Raw genomic sequence first — 16,959 nt, 5'->3', positions numbered from 1 at the left:
TTTTTTTACAAAGAGGAAGGGAGAGGGATAGAGAGTCAGAAACATCGATGAGAGAGAAACATCTATCAGCTGCCTCCTGCATACTCCCTACTGGGGATGTGCCCGCAACCAAGGTACATGCCCTTGACCGGAGTTGAACCTGGGACCCTTCAGTCTGCAGGCCGACGCTCTAACCACTGAGCCAAACCGGTTCAGGCCTACCATTCCTCTTTAGCTTTCTTCAAGGGGAAATGTTGCCTTGGCTCCAGGCTGGGGGAGGTGGACTGGTCACAGGTGATTTTTCAAAGGAAATTTTCACCCAGATTCAGAGTGTAGTTGACAGTGTGATCAAGAAATATGAACTTTCGCCCTCGCCGGTTTGGCTCAGTGGATAGAGCGTCAGCCTGCGGACTGAAGGGTCCCAGGTTCAGCTCCTGTCAAGGGCACATGCCCTGATGCCCTGGTTGTGGCTCTCTCATCACTGATGTTTCTATCTCTCTCTCCCTCTCCCTTTCTCTCTGAAATCAATAAACATGCATTTTTTTTAAAATATATATTTTATTGATTTTAGAGAGGAAGGGAGAGGGAGAGAGAGATAGAAACATCAATGATGAGAGAGAATCATTGATTGGCTGCCTCCTGCACGGCCCCCACTGGGGATCAAGCCTGCACCTGGGCATGTGCCCTTGACCGGAATTGAACCTGGGCCCTTCAGTCTGCAGGCCGACGCTCTATCCACTGAGCCAAACCAGCCAGGGCAATAAACATGTATTTTTAAAGAAATGTGCACTTTCCTCTGGAGCCCTCAGAGGCATGAGCACTGGACGAATAGAGCGCTAAAAACACATTTCTTGTTTTTAATCTTTTGTTTTGTTGAGAGAAACATCAATGTGAGAGAGAACAACCCTCCACTTCTCTGCTTCCTCTGCTTTCAGGCAACGACTCCCACATTCTGCCCTTTTATAGTAAAACTAGAGGCCGGGTGCACAAAATTCATGTGTGTGGGGGCCCCTCAGCCCAGCTTGCACCCTCTCCAATCTGGGGCCCCTCAGGGGATGTCCGACTGCCGGTTTAGGCCCGGGGCCTAAAATGGCAGTCAGACATCCCTCTCACAATCCAGACCGCTGGCTCCTAACTGCTCACCTGCCTGCCTGATCGCCCCTAACTGCCCCCCCTGCTGGCCTGGTCACCCCTAACTGCCCCCCCCCCGCCAGCCTGGTCGCCCTTTACTGCCCCCCTGCCAGCCTGGTCGCCCCCAACTACCCTCCTCTGCTGGCCTGGTCACCCTTAACTGTCCCCCCCACCCCCACCAGCCTGGTCACCCCTAACTGCCCCCCCCCACCAGCCTGGTCACCACCAACTGCCCCCCTCTGCTGGCCTGATTGCCCCTCACTGCTCCCCCTGCCGGCCTGGTTCCCCCACGCAGCCTGATGCTCAGTCGTTTGGTCATCCCTCACTAATCCCCCTGCCGGCCTGGTCGCCCCATTCAGCCTGTTTGGTCGGCTCAGTTTGGTCATCTGTTCGGTTGTTTCGGATGTGACAGCCCCTGGCTCTTTATATAGAGATGGAACTCGCATCACTGCATGTGTAGGCCTCTGGGGGCAGAGGCCTTCCACCATGCAATCCACTTCCTTTTGTCCCGATGCCTGAGCTGGCTTTGCCCTGGGTAAACATTCCCCCAGCTGTGAGCAGGCAGTTAACATTCTGACCCTTTGATGGCCTTGGATCCCAACCCTTTGAACAGCGCTGACCTGGGTGGGCGGCTCACCCCAGGCAAAGGGGTGTGGATAATGGTGACCTAGATGCCCAAGAAGCAGGGCAGGAGCAGGGAGGGGGTGGGGGGCGGAGAGCTCCACCCCGGCGAGACGCTCCGTGGGAATGGGCATGGGCATGGGCCGTCCCCCTGACCTGCTCTGGAATGCCCTGGGCGCGGCCTTATGGGGGTGCACGCCGGTGTGTAGTGTGCGGGCGGGAGGGCGCTGGCGCCCGGGTCACTGCATGCATAGGCGCCGGAGACCCCGCACTGGGGACCCCACGCCCTGAAGGGCAGGGGCTGGAGGCTGGGTGGGTGAGGGTTCCCCAGCTGAGAACTTGCAGAAGCGCCTGCAGCGAGTCAGCAACCGACAGAGTGAACCTTAGGCTGTGGCTTCTGCTTCCGACGCTGAAGCCGGGACAGGTCAGTCCTGCTCCGCCCACACCGCGGTCCTCGCCGCCTGCCGGGCATCCCAGGCCCAGGCTCCGTGGGCCTTGCCCTTGGACGCGCCTGCGATGGGCCGGGACCGGTTACCGGTTACCGGTTCCGAAAGGGCTGCCGTCCCCGCAGGGCGCCACGGGCCGCAGCTGCGTGTGGCCGCCTGCCCGTCCTCAGAGTTCGGGTTTTTAACAACAGCCCGGAAAGGCGCTGGAAGCGACGGTGTCCGGAGACGCGATCCCTGGAAAGGGGCTGCGTTGCATCATCTTCCCGCAGAGCGAGCCGCGGGGACGTGCAGGGACCGAGCCCGGGGCCGCCCGCTGCTCACGTCCGCACGCGGACAGCCTGGCCGACAGCGCCCCCTCGTGGCCGGCAGCGGCCCTTTCCCGGCTGCGGAGGGTGCGGCGCCGCCGGGATCCACCGCCCAGGGACGGGGGTGGGGGTGCGGGGTGGGGGGGTGGGGGTGGGGTGTGTGGGGTTTTATTTCTTTATGAAGAGCTCTATTCTTTGCATATTTGGCTCCAGGGCGGTTTAAAAAGCGATCAACACATTCGGAGCAGCTGATGCTGCGTGGCGTGTGCAGAGGGGGGTGGGGTGAAATGGGGGGCGGGCCGGGACCTGGCGGAGGGAGTGGCGGAGGGAGGGAGGCTGGGAGCTGAAGGCCGGTGTGTGGGGGAAGCAACCAATGGATGTGTCTCTGTCTCTCCCCTCCCTTCCACTCTCTCTAAAAATCAATGGGAAATATCCTCAGGTGAGGATTAGCAACATCAACAAAAAGTGTCAGTCGATACCTAGGGATTAATTTCACTCCTGAAGACTCTTGTGCCACAAGAGAAGAGACGTGTCTGATTCTCTTTTTTTGCAGGAAAGTTGGACAGGACAGGGGCTCAGGGAAGGGGAGCAGGTCGGAGGGGCCCTGGGGTGAGAGCCAGGCGCTGCCCAGCGAGGCAGCCTGGCGGTGACACCCCCCCCCACCCCCAGCCCTTCCCCAGGTCTCCTGGGCAGAGAGGGCATGAGCAGGGCTAACTCGAAGCACAGTTTGCCTGCTAGGCCCCTGCAGGTGAAGCCTGGACGTAGGCGGTCCTAATGGGACAGATAAAGGGTCTAGAAAATAAACCGTTTGTTTTTTCTGTTTCTACCCCCTTTCGACAATAGGCAGACAACTAATTTCATGACCAAATACAAAACGAGGAAAGAAAATGGGTCTGTCACGCCTCAGAGTCACTCCCAGGACCCTGGCCCCCCATCGAGGCAAGTCCATTCCCCTCCGGCCTTTGTCTCGTTTGACCGGAATCTGCTCCTTCTCCGCGGCGTGAAGGGATTGACGCAGGCCCACCCGGTCCTGGCAGTCCCCAGGGCTCTGTCTAAACGTCCACCATTTCTCGTTCGGAAGCAGGACTCTCTGGAAATTTCGCCCGTCTTTGCTTGTAGGCGTGTTTGATCGCATGATCACCTTACGCATTTTTCCCACCCAAGAGCAGACACCCAAAGGGACCTTGGGAAACAGGACAGTTAATTTCACCACTAGGTGGTGGGGGTTGGAGGTTCAGCCTGAGGTTAGCTGCCACCCTATTCGGCCGCCCCTTTTCCTGAAGGTCAAGTCCGAGCAGCGTCCTGGTACGTTTCCAGGTGGCGGCCCGCCCCGCCGGAAGGGCTCCCTGTATTTGCGTGTCTGCTGCCTGGATGTTGCTCTGGCTAACCCTACCCCTCAGAGCAGGCGGACTTTCTCACGCTCGTAGGTAAATGAAAAGGCCGGGACACAGAGGGGAGATGCTGGTGCTTTTTTATGGGAGGGAGCCAGGCCCCGCTGGTGGGAGGGCGCAAAGGCGGCGCCGGGGAGCAGCCGGAGACCCAGCGGTTGGAGAGCTTCAGCTTCTAAATCCTAAGCACACCGTGGGCTTTTTTATTATTTTGTCCTAAAACAAAGAAACAAACAGCGCATCGTATAAGAGTGCATGAACCTGGACGGTAGACCAAGATGATGAGACACAGAGATTTCATTGTCAGCTCGGAGGTTCCCTGGCCGTGGGAGGAGGTGGGCCCCTAAGGGCTTTGATGATTTCCCGGAGGCTAAGGGTCCAAAACACGCAGCGGAGGGACTTGGGGAACCCACCACCCAGCAGGGAAGCGCGTACCATGGCCCTCCTGATGCTGTCCCTGTCCTGCTGGGGGAGGGTGTCCACCAGCCCCTTCATCTTCATCGCCGCATCTCTCATGTCTGCATCAGGGCTGAAAAGTTCCACCGAGACCTCGTGACTGGACAGCAGGCTCACGAAGAAGGTTTTCACGATGAAATCCAAGCAGCTCTCTGCGGAATCAGCAACACTTTCCCAAGAGGGCAGCCCCCTGGCTGGGTCTGCCTGCGAGGCAAAGGCCGGGCCTGTCCGCAAGAGAGAGCAGCCTTTTCATCAGTGGCCTGGCCGTGGGCATTGGTGGTGCTCCAAGCAGCTGGCTCTTGGGTGCTGTGGGCATACTTTCTGGGTGGCAGCCGGCTTTCTGCGGCTCGCCTGGGCCTTCCTTGCACTTCCTGGGGCGGGGCGGGGGCAAAATGCCACTTGCTCTTTCTCCTGGGTCTCTAGACAGAGTACTGATCTTAGGAGCTGCTGGCCTGATTTTCGATGCCGTGTGGGGGCTGGGAAGAGACCATTGCGGGTTTCTGGTAACATGTTTCTAGCAGAGACAACGTCTCTTGTCAATGGTTAGAGACAGTCTCAGCCACTGGTCCCTGGCCCAGCAGGGGTGGCCCCGTGAGCGCTGGGCCCTGGGGGACGCTCACCCACAGATGGACACGCTTCGTGTGTCTGTGCCTCGCCCGCCGTGTCCCCTTCACCCCGAGTGCTCCCAGGCTGTGCTCCCTTTTCAGGTCCCTGCCCCCAGGAACATGGGAGTCACCATTTCCTGTTCCCTGCAGGCCCCATCTCCCACGGAGTCTCAGATCCTCGTCCTTGAAGTCTCTCTGCCTGGACTCCAGGGCCTTACCCAAAGTGGCCAGTTCAAACCAAACTTCTCCGGAACTTGGATCCCTGTTTTGCCACTGACTATGTCATCAGGCAAGTTACCGTATCATTCGGTAGCTCAGTTTTCTCAACTGTGAAATGGGTACAACATCCCTACCCCATAAGGTCGTTGTAAGGATGAAGAGATAATATGTGAAGGGGTAGAGCAGTGATGGGCACCCCTTCAGTGCTAAGTAAAGGTTGGATATTGCTGCTGTCATTGTTAGATGTGCACACACAGACGTGCAAACGCACCCAGACCCAGCCCTCAACAGTCCTATTTCAGCCCTATCTGGCTGAGCGCCCCCTCCATCCACAGCACTGAGACCCCCTCACTAGTGTACACACTAGTCCTAGATGTGATGTCTCCTTAAGAACAAACACACTGTAGCTGTCCCACTGCCTCTGGTTTTGGTTTCTAACTCCCCTGCCCTCCTCCAGGGTCATAAAGGTTATTGCCGTGGATATTGTGAAACTCGCAAAGTGAATTCACTGGAACGTGTTCATAAATGTGTGTGTGTGTGTGTGTGTGTGTATTGAAAGGAGTAGGAAGGCAGATACAGAGTAAAAAGCAGGTAACAAATTCCCAGTTGAGATGAAGGGGCTTGGAGGGAGGTGTGACCACCTTTCTCCTCTCTCTCTCCCTCCCTCCCTCCCTCCCTCCCCTTTACTATCAGTATCATCTGCAACTACGCAGAGACTCCTAACCCTCTCTTCAGAGGACGAAAATGTTTAGAAAACGCCTCTCTGGGTTGCTAGTTTCTTAAAGGGAAGACCCCTTTCTAGAATACTCCTTTCTGCCCAGAATGGAGATCTTGCTTTGGCTTGGGTTTCTTTTGGAGACTCGAGGCTCTGCAGCTCCTTCCAGCCGCCTTGGCTGCCAGAATTGGGTGGAGACCCCGAACCTGGAGGCTGCCTCAAGGCCTCTTGGGGTCTGTCCAAGACTGGGCTTTGGGGAGCGCGTTATCCCTCTCCCATGGAATTCTGGGGGCGTTGGAGGTGGAAGATGAGATACTTTTCGGGTTTCCTCATAGCCTCAGGGCTCTTCCCAAGTTCCCAAGACAGGCCGGTCGCCAGACCCCGCTCCCTGGCTGGGCGGCAGCATCCCCAGCCCTCCCAGCAGCCCAGCAGTGGGCAGACAGATGCCCCTGTCCCGGGTAGCACTGGGCGGCAGGGAGAGTTCCCTTGTCCGGCTTGGGGACAGGCTCTGGGCACTCACCAGGGCGGCAACAGAGAGCCAGGGTGGCCAGGGCGAGGGTGACGGCCAGCTTCATGGCGGCGGAGGCTGGAGGGCGGCTCGGTCGTCGCTGCTCCGTGATCTCATGTGAGAGGTGACCGTCCGGCAGGTGCCCTCTTATGTCCTCCTCCGCAGGGGGAGGCAGGGCTTGGGCTCCACTCAGGGACCACGCTGTTAATCTGGGCAGCGACTCGGTGGAAAAAGTAAACATTCTCTTTTCTCAGCACGGTTACTGTCCCCATTGAAGTAGCTCACACATGAGTCACCTGGTTGGGGGGCGGGGGGGCGAGGTGGTGGTGGGGAGCCCAGCGTCCCAGGTGGGGCAGCAAGGGGACCCGAGTCACAGGGGGTGGGGGTCTGGCCGCCTGTGCCTCTCCTTGAACCTGAGCACAGGGCAGTCCGGCCAGCAGAAGCAATGGTCAGACCCCGGACCCATCACCCCAAGGTGATGCTGAGGCTCAGAGCCTCACAGGCGGCAGTGGGGGAACTGGGCCTGGGGACGCCTGCTCCTCCGAGGACGGCGCTGGACCTCCAGCCCCGAGGGCCGCCGTGCCGGGCAGCGTGGTGGGCAGCGCGGTGGGCAGGCTCAGGGAGGGCACCGGCGGCAGCGCCCCCGCTCCCCTGGGCCCTTCCCACCGACACCGCTGGAGGCCAGCCCTCCTGGTGGCCGGATCCAGGGCACCTTCGGGCCTTATCTCGCTTGACCTCTTCGTGGCCTTGACCCTCTTGACATTTCCTTCTTGAGCTGTTTTCTCTGCTGTGTTCCCACGCCTGGGTCCTTCCTGCTTTCCTCCCTGCGCTTTCGTCGTTGGTTCTGCATGGACACGCCGCCCCGCCTGCCCTGGTGCCAGGCTTGGGCCGTGGCCCCTTCTCTCCCATCTCTGTGTCCCGGGGCTGCTCCTTCCCTCTCCCATGCCCAGCCCAGAGCACCCGCCAGCCTGGTCCGTCACCTCTTAATCAGCCTGCCCACCTCCTCGCTTGCCTCCTCAGCCATCACCAGAGAGATCTTTCTACAGCCCACTTTTCTAAAAAACATACATTTTTATTGATTTCAGAGAGGAAGGGAGAGAGAAATGGAAACATCCATGATGAGAGAGAACCATTGATCAGCTGCCTCCTGCACGACCCCTCCTGGGGATGGAGCCTGCAACCTGGGCAGGTGCCCTTGACCGGAATCGAACTGTGACCTGGTTCATAAGTCCACGCTCAACCCCTGAGCCACGCCAGCTGGGCTCATCATTGATGTTTCTGTCTCTCTCTTCCTCTCTGGAATTAATAAAAATATACTTAAAAACAAACAAACAGCCAAAACCGGTTTGGCTCAGTGGGTAGAGCGTCGGCCTGCGGACTGAAAGGTCCCAGGTTCGATTCCGGTCAAGGGCATGTACCTGGGTTGCGGGCATATCCCCAGTAGGAGATGTGCAGGAGACAGCTGATCGATGTTTCTCTCTCATCGATGTTTCTAACTCTCTATCTCTCTCCTTTCCTCTCTGTAAAAAATCAATAAAATATATTAAAAAAACAAAACAAAAAACAAACAAACACGAAACAGGCAGCACAGAGTGAGCAGCGGAAGGCGAGCAGGAAGGAGATGCGGTTGCTTGTGGTGCTTGAACGCCTGGAGGGGGCGGGTCTGGCTGCTGCAGGACACAGTGCGAGGGACAGGGAGGGAGGAGGCGGCCCTGAGCACTCTGGGCCCTTTGAATTCGGGCTGTAAAACTGCACTATGGATTCCAAGGAAAACTTCAAAAGAGAGAGGCGCCTGACTCCTGCTAGAGCGTGGACGAGCCTGAGGGCTCTATGGGAAGTGGAGTTAGCACGGCCAAGACAGCTGTGTGCGTGCGAACCCCGTCCTAGAGGGGGTGTGAGGCTGGGGATTTGTCCAGTTCCAGGCGGGACCCTGACAGCCCCCAGCAGCTGCCCCAGGACGTGCTCTCCCATCCCGGCCCTTGGGAGGCCTCCTTGGTGGTGGTGGTGGTGGGGGCTTTGTCTCCCTGCCTAGAGCTGCAGGGAGACTTGCTTTGTGGGGCAGTGAGGCCTAACAGTTAGCCAAGGCTCAGGGCACTCAGCTTAGGCCTTAACACCTGCTCCTCAAATCCTCACCCCCCACATGTGAGCGCCAGGCGGGACCCCTCAGGCCGGCCTTCGCACGTGGCAAAGACGGGGAGCCACGGCTCTGGCTGTGTGTGGGCGGTGGCCTGGTCACCGTGCAAGGACAACCCAACTGGTCTGGGGGAAGGGAGCCACTGTGGGCTGGCACCTCCCCCCAGCAGCGCCCCGTTGGCTGGGTCTGGGTCTGGGTGGGCCCTGCCTGGGTTTGGGCTGTAAGACCTGCCAGCCCCCCCAGGCCTTTGGTGTATGTGCACCAGAGGGCAGGTGGGTGGTCCACGCTCTCGGTGCCCTGGAGCCTGCCAGGGGCCCACAGAGCCTGGGGGCCGTGGGGGCAGCAGCCCCGCCTTCGCCGCCAGCGGTGTTACTTGGGCAGACTCCCCCTGGCGCAGGGCTTGTCTGTCCTCAGGAGCAGGAAGTGGGGGTGCAGCCTGTGCGGGCGCCAGGCTGCGGCAAGTCCCGGCACGGCCCGGAAAACAGGTCAGACGCCGTGGGTGGGCCATGCTGATCCTACCCATCCGGCTGGGCAGCTGGGGACGGGCTGGCCGCAGGCTCCTAGGTCAGCTGAGGGGGCAAACGGGGCGCCTCCTCCCTCCGCCCTGGGCCCGGCTCCGTGCAGCTCGGGAAGCAGCCGTGAGCAGAGCCTTGTTCTCCCCGAGCCTGACCCCGGCCTTGACCCAGGCCTCCCAGAGGCCCCGCGACTGCTGATGGCCCAGCATCTTGTCTCCGGCCGAGATGCCTGATGGCTTCTGGAGGGCCTGCACGTTCGTCCTGTCCCTGTCGGCTCCAAAATGTAAACAGAAAACCTCAAAGTTGTAATGAATGAAAATTCGTCCAAGTAACATTATTTCAGCCAGCTCACTGCGGCTCAGCTCAGCTGTGCTGGGGTGTGTCGTCTAGAGACGCCATGAAGTTTAGATCATGGGAAGCCAGTGTGCAATCTCTTCCTAGTGTCAGAGTTATTAAACTGATACGAGCCTCTTCCAAAGTGTATAGCCCAGCTGATACTTAGGTGTGAGCGTGTGTGTTTTGACGTGTTTGCGATGACGGGGCGGAAACATCAGAACGCAGGGGGCCTCACCCCGTCCCCCGCGTGCAGCCGTGGCCTCAGGCCGGAGGGGCGGGGAGGTGCCTGCTTCTCTCCAGCCCACCCGCTGTTCTATAGAGGCCCTTAGCGGGCGCCTCCCGGGCACAGCGGGTCAGAGAAGGTGGGCAGGTGAGTGCCAACTACCGGCCCGCAGCCCACAGTGGCATCGGTCCTGTCCACACGGCTCTTGCTTCTCCCGCTCCCTGTCGCGCCTCGGGCGGCTTGCCCGCTCTGACACTTAGAAACACACTTGCTCTTTTTCACGTTCCGGGCTGTCCCTTTACGGAGGCAGCGTAATCTCAGCCACCTGTCCCTGACCCGGGGGGCCTGCCTGTGTCCTTCTAGTTTTCTGCCGAGACAAACCACACCCGGACCTACACGCCTGCTCTGCCCTGGGGGTTTCTTCCGTGGGAGGTGGGTTTAGACACGCTGCCTCTCTCATCGCTATGACTTTCCCAAGCCGAAGCCTATCTGTTCCCATGGCAACCATCACCACCCCATCCTAGGAACACGTGACCTGGCTTGGGCTGTTTCCGGGGTTTCAGGGAGGGTCGGGGTGCGCCTTGTCAACCTGCGGAGGATCTGAGCACTTTCTTGGCTCCCCAGATGGGCTGATGGATGAGCTAAAACTTGGGGGGCAGAAGGGTGGAGTGGGGCTGGGAGCAGGGGAGCGCCCTCCTGAAGCCCGGCCCTGCGGAACCAGCTGGGCTGAGCTCCCTCCCAGGGGCGGGACAGCGACGGGGGAGGCCCTGCTCTGCAGGCGGGCAACCAGCCTGGCACTGGGGTCTGGCAGGAGGCCTGGGGTTGACCGCACATGACAGGACTCACTCCCTGCCCTTTTCCAGGAAGCTGGCTCCACGTGCTGCCCGTCTCTGCAGGATCTTTGTGCAGCGGGAGTCACCCGGTCCTGCCCTGTGCCTGCCTCTCCACACCCCGCCCCGTTCCCCCCATGGACTGGCAGGCCACTGCTCAGGTCCCCCTGCCCCGGCGCCTCAGGGGGCTGTACGCCTTGCTCTGGGCTGTGATGGGGATGCGAGCCGACGTGGTCAGCGGACGTGGGTCAGGGCCCAGCTCTGCCGCTGGCCAGCGAGCGGCTCTGCAGGGCTGCAGTTGTCCTATGCAGGGGGGGGTGGGGGTGGGGGTTGGGAGGGGGGAGCAGGTGATCGGGGCTCCTTCTGACTCTTAGTCTGAGGCCCAAAGGAGCCGGGGAAGCCCCTGGCCCTTGGTCCTCACCCATGGGCTACACCATCCCCTGTGGGCACCCCGTCTCAGTCTGCTCCCCGATTCGTCACACCCACCTGGGGACTCTGCCACCTCACCGAGGCCTGAAGAGGAAGGACCATTACAACATTTGTCTATTTATTTTAGAAAGAGAGAATGGGGGGGGGGGGGGGAGAGGGAGAGAGAGAGAGAGAGAGAGAGAGAGGGAGAGAGGGAGAGAGGGAGAGGGAGCCTGATTTGCTGTATGTGCCTGACCGGGGACCCAGCCCGAACCTGGGTGTGGTGGGATGATAGCTAACCAGCTGAGCCAGGGCCCAGAGGCCTTTTTTAGCGCCTCCCTCTCCACAAACGGAAATGATCTGGGTAATAACTGAGAAATGAAATGAAGAATAAAGGCCAGGATGGAAATGCAGACAGTGATCAATTTTCATGTATTTATTCAAGGTCATTTCCCTTCATTGAAATACACACCTACACATGCAGATACAGCAAATCATGCCAATACGACACCTGACATTGGAGCACACAACATGTTCACACATTAACACACAACTGTTTATTCCGTAGCTTGTATCTTTACCTAATGAATTTTGACTCCTTGGTGATATTTTATGTTAACATTGTATGTGAGTGATTACCCAGTGAAAACTCACCTATAAGTGATCTTTTAATGATACCGAAATACCTGCCAAGTATAAAATTTAGTCAACTAAATTGTACCGCCAAGGCAATGATTTATTTTTGTGATTTGTTCTTTAGTTCTAAAGCAACCAACAATTGAAAAAGAATACATTTCAACTTTAAAGATATTTAATGCAAAAATATTTCATGTACAAACTAAAACCTTCACTTCCCAGACAGAAATATTACCCCTTACACTATTTTACTATTTGAAACTTTAAACTCGCGTGAAAACTCTCTGTGGGCTCCTGGGTGACAGTCGAAGTGAGTCGACTCGTGTTCGGTTCTTCGGTCTTTATCGCCCCGGGCTTTGGCCCTTTGCTTTTCCGTTTCTGCCTGAACCGGGGGTGTGTGGCTCCTGGGAGCTGGAGACAAGAGCTGAACCTGAAGCCCACGCCACTGCCGGTGAGAGGCGAACTGCTCCACGGAGAGTCCTTAGAAATAATGTCCGTGCGGATCACATGGTCAATGAAAAGATAAGCCCTGCAGTCAGAGAAAGACAAGGATCTCATGACCACACTCATCTGACCACACTCATCAGTGGAATCTAATGAACAAAATAAACTGGTGAACCGAGTGGATCCAGAGACATGGAAGCAGGGAACAGTGCGGAATCTCGGAGGGAAGGCGGAGGTGGGAGGGTGGGAGGTAATTAACCAAAGACCTTGTGTGCCTATACTAGTGTGTATGGCCCATGGACACAGACAGTGGGGTGGTGAGGGCCTGGGGCGGAGGGGGTGGGGAGGTGGGCTGGAGGGAAAAAGGGGGCATAGGTAATGCTTTAAACGATAAAGATTAAAAAATAAAAGAAGCGATAAACGTGCTCATTTGCAGCTTATGCCTATATTATGGAAACTCAACGGTGACCCTCGCAGATGCTTACAGCTGGACGTAGGGAATCTTCCAGGGAGCAGGATTGTTAGGCTGGAGCAGAGTCGCGAGGTCCGGGCTTCTCCCTGAAGGCTCTCTTGCTAAATGTAAGCGTGTAGAGCATATCTTTTTGCAGAGGCAACACCTGTATACAGGAGCTTGACAGGAGCCCAGCCAGAAGGGGAGGCAACTGCAAAGAGGAAATCAACATGTAACTGACCAAACAGTGTCTCTGAGCCACGGCTGATGAGCTTTCCTGCGGGAGATGTGAGTCCTGTCTCCTCTACTTGCTAATAGAACTACCTAACTCCAACCAGACAACCACGCCTTGCTGTTGAACAGGGCACCCAAGCTGCGAACCCCTTGAGTTCGGCAACAGCATCTTATCATGGACATTGTTTGGAATTGCTGGTGATATAAAGCATACTTTCTAGTGGGTCCTATCATTGCTTTTAAAAAAAACTGATTTCAGAGAAGGAGGGAGAGGGAGAGAGAAACATCACTGATGAGAGAGAATCATTGATCGGCTGCCTCCTGCATGCCCCATGCTGGGGATCGAGCCCACAACCCAGGCAGGTGTCCTGACCCAGAATTGAACCATGACCTCCTAGTTCATAGGTTGATGCTCAACCACTGAGCCACGCTGTCCGGGCCTATAAATTGCTTTTTTTAAAAAATATATTTTTTTATTGATTTTAGAGAGGAAGGGAGGGGAGAGAGAGATAGAAGCATCAATGATGAGAGAGAATCATTGATTGGCTGCCTCCTACATGCTCCCTACTGGGAACTGAGCCTGCAACCGGACATGTACCCTTAACCAGTATGGAATCCGGGACCCTTCGATCCACTGAGCCAAGTCGGTTAGGGCGTGTCATTGCTTTTAGATCCTCTTACCGCCTGCACCTGGAGTGGGCAGCAGGCCACCAGCTCAGCAGGGACACAAACCGAGGTCTTCACTTCCCGCCCGGCCTGGGAGTCCTGTTCTAACCTGGGGGTGTGGTGGGGGCTCTGGAAGCCTGGCTCTCACACACCATGAGTTCCCCAAGGCCCTTCCATTCCTACGCTTTAAAATTCTCCCTTCCCCCAGAGCCTGCGGGGGGCGGGGGCGGGGGGGGGGCGGGCAGGGGGCGGCATGTCCCTTCCAGATCACAGGGCAGCTTCCCCAGAGTTCCCATTTGGGCAAACCAGACGCAGCTGCAGAGATCCACCCACAACCGTGAGGCCAGCGGCTGTGGAGATCCTCCGCGACCTGTGAGGCCAGGGCCCAGGGCGAGAGCGCAAGGCCCTCACCTGCTCCGCGCAGGTGCAGAAACGTCACCCTAAGTTATTCTCTCTCCTTTCCTCTCGGTTCTCTGGTTCTTTCTGGTTCTCGGCAGCCTCAGGGGAGGGTTGCGACGGGGGAGGGCGGAGGAAGGGACCTACATAAAGGACGATATAGGGGTTCAAGGACTGGCCCTAGGATGGCCTTCTGGGAACTGGCATGAAGGTCTGGGATGCGGATGTAGGCCTGAGCCCCGGAGGGAGGTCTGGGCCCCGAAGGGAGGGCTGGCACATGGGCTGGGCCTCTGGGTAATGGAATGGTGGTCTGGGCCCCCACTACCGGACTGTATCCTTGGTTCGAGCTCTGCGCCCTGGATGTAGGTCTGAGCCCCAGAGGGAGGTCACATGTCTCCAAGCCTGGATTTTCCCGCCTGCACAATGGGCTTATCCCCGGGCTGGCGGAGTAGTTAGGCTTCAAGAGGGTTAATGGCCTTGACGCTCCCTGTTCTGACCCCGGAGTTAAGGAGCCCTGGTCTGGCCCCAGCTCCGGGAGGAGCCTTCCTGGGCCCAGGGGACTCGGTTCTGCCAGGAGCTGAGCTCACGGGCGGGTCCCGGGGCCACATGTCGGTGGTTCTTCCTTTGCTGGGAGCTGGTCCAGAGACCCGGGAGGACGTCTGGTTTCCATCGCGCTGGCTCTGGTTCCTCTGGTGTCCGAGCTGCTCTGCGGGAGGAGGGGATGCGCCTACCTGGCTGTGACCCAGCTCAGAGGCCGGAGTCAGGCATCGAAGCCCACGGCGCCCTCCCGTGAGCCATGCGGGTCCGGGGTAGTGGGGGTGGGCGGGGAGGTCCTCACTCCTCTGTGTGCCCAGGGCCCGTCTGGAAAACGGGAGTAAATACTTCAGCTCTGCCTCCTCCACAGGTAGAAATGGACGCGAAAGTGCTTTGTCACCATAACTTATGAGCGTGGGGGTCGCCTCTGTGTTGGCATCGTGGTGAGCAGCTCTCTGCCCAGGGGCCGTGCCCGCACAGAACAGCCAGGCCTGCGGGCCGAGCACCCGGCCACACGGTCATGACGGTCACACAACCTTCGGGCCCCACAGAGGCCCATTTGGTGACCCCGAAGAGTGGCCGGGGCTCAGAAAGGAAGGGTCCCCTTGGTTGGGCACAAAATAACACAATAGTAACAGCCAACACTCACCACGTGCCCGGCACAGTTCTCAGAACTTTCCACGTATCCACTGATGGATTCTCGCAGGAGCCCTCTGAGGGAGCAACTGTACGCCCCCTTTAAACTCCTTAAGGGTAGAAAGGCATTTGGGGAGAGGGATTGGGAGCGCAGAGGACCGGGGAGCCCTGGCCTGCGGGGGGCAGAGGGGGGCAGCCGAGGGCCTGGGGTGGAGGGGAAGCCGCAGGAGGCCAGGCTCCTGGGTGGGCGGGTGGGGTTCCTGGGAGGAGGGGCTGGGCCGCTGGGGTGCAGAGGCCAAGGCGGGAGGTGGGGCGCCTCATTCTGCTGCCTTCATACTTGAGCTCTGGCCCAGCTGCCACCCAAGTGGCCCCAGGGGAAGCCTGGCCGCCAGGACAGGCTAGGAAGCTGGGTGGTCTGTGGTGGAGCCCGCAGAGCCCGGGTCTACTGGAGTGGCAGCCATGTGGCCTGGGGCAGGGGGCGCCTGTGCCAGGCCCCACCCTGGGACCTAACCGGGGGAGGAGCCTGGAGCATCCTCCCCCCCACCCCCCCACTGCCCCCCTCTAGGGTCTGAGCCCCAGGCGCAGTGCCGGAACCTTCTCTCTGGAATAGAACGAAGCCCCTTCCCAAGGAGGCCGTCCAGGCCGAAAACACACCCGTGGGCTCCCTCCCCTAAGGGCAGACACACCCGTGGGCTCCCTCCTAAAGGCAGACCGCCATGCTCTCCGGCACTGGCCTCCTGTTTCCTGCGCATCGAGCTGGGCCAGGACTTGGGGTGGGAAGGCGGGGTGCGTGCTGGGGAGACTCAGTTCTGCGGGGCGCCCTACCCTGTGTCCTGACTCTTCAGGACACAGCTGACAAACCAAGCTGGAATTTCTAAGGAACAGACAGGGTGGGGAAGGCCTGCGGGGAGAGCAGCAGTTTTTAGTCATGAGGCATCCGGGTGTGATATCTGTGCCAGAGATAAGATGAAGGGAGATGGCCGGGGAGATTGCCCCCCCCCCCGCCCCGCCCCCAGCGTCCAGGCGTCCGGGTGAGGTCACCGGGGAAGCATGTGGGCTCTGAGTGAGCCAGTGGGCCCAGGAGGGGGAGGGGTGCAGGTGGAGGGGGACGGGAGTGGGGGGTAGCGGGGAGAGAGGGGGAGAAATCACCCTGATCTTTCTATTTATTTTCATTTATCTTATTTTATTTTTTAAAAATATTTTGATTTTTTACAGAGAGAAAGGGAGAGGGATAGAGAGTTAGAAACATCGATGAGAGAGAAACATCGATCAGCTGCCTCCTGCACACCCTCTACTGGGGATGTGCCCGCAACCAAGGTACATGCCCTTGACTGGAATTGAACCTGGGACCCTTCAGTCCGCAGGCCAACGCTCTAGCCCAGTGATGGCGAACCTATGACACCTCTGACACGCGAACTCATTTTTTTTGTTGATTTTTCTTTGTTAAATGGCATTTAAATATATAAAATAAATATCAAAAATATAAATCTTTGTTTTACTATGGTTGCAAATATCAAAAAATTTCTATATGTGACACAGCACCAGAGTTAAGTTAGGGTTTTTCAAAATGCTGACACACCGAGCTCAAAAGGTTCGCCATCACTGCTCTAGCCACTGAGCCAAACCAGTTAGGGCTCTATTTATTTATTTATTTTAAATATATTTTATTGATTTTTTTACAGAGAGGAAGGGAGAGGGATAGAGAGTTAGCATCATCGATGAGAGAGAAACATCAATCAGCCTCCTGCACACCCCCTACTGGGGATGTGCCCGCAACCATTGTACATGCCCTTGATGGGAATCGAACCTGGGACCCTTCAGTCTGCAGGCCGACGCTCTATCCACTGAGCACACCAGTGAGGGCTGAGCTTTCCGTTTAAAAGACGCAATGCTTGATGCCGAATAGAACCTGGGAGAGAGCTCAGGGACGGCACTGTGTGGACAGTGGGAGGTTGTTCTCTACGGCAGGAGCACCCCGCCTTTGTCCGCACCCCCTGGGACATGTCCTGGGTCTGCAGGGAGACGCATCCACCGTGGCAGGAAACACTTCTGACAGCTGCCCTTTGCCCAGGGGCACCCAGGGCAGCTCTGGCTGGCTGCGGGGCAGGTCAGGCCCGGGGAAAGGTTGGCCGCTGCTGGGAAG

General features: G+C 58.0%; 1 protein-coding gene and 1 long non-coding RNA gene across 2 annotated transcripts; one reads left to right on the top strand and one right to left on the bottom strand.

Moving 5' to 3' along the window:
* Nucleotides 1-2,662: 2,662 nt before the first annotated feature.
* LOC308525032 lies at nt 2,663-5,646 on the top strand. Its single transcript, XR_013996442.1, has 3 exons — nt 2,663-3,421; nt 3,766-3,909; nt 4,398-5,646. It is a non-coding gene; the product is annotated as an uncharacterized lncRNA (long non-coding RNA).
* LOC308525031 (uteroglobin-like) lies at nt 2,995-6,622 on the bottom strand. The gene is made up of 3 exons (XM_081099726.1): nt 6,386-6,622; nt 4,306-4,550; nt 2,995-4,086 (listed from the first exon to the last, which is right to left on the bottom strand). The coding sequence occupies exons 1-3, from the start codon at nt 6,612-6,614 to the stop codon at nt 4,039-4,041; spliced, it is 522 nt and encodes a 173-aa protein (XP_080955852.1). The 5' UTR covers nt 6,615-6,622; the 3' UTR covers nt 2,995-4,038.
* Nucleotides 6,623-16,959: the final 10,337 nt, after the last annotated feature.

The sequence above is a fragment of the Myotis nattereri genome, assembly GCF_964212035.1.
Source record: "Myotis nattereri genome assembly, chromosome: 9".
Lineage (NCBI taxonomy): Eukaryota > Metazoa > Chordata > Mammalia > Chiroptera > Vespertilionidae > Myotis > Myotis nattereri.
Note: the sequence above shows the minus strand (reverse complement) of the source record. Positions and strands in the feature narration are given on the sequence as shown.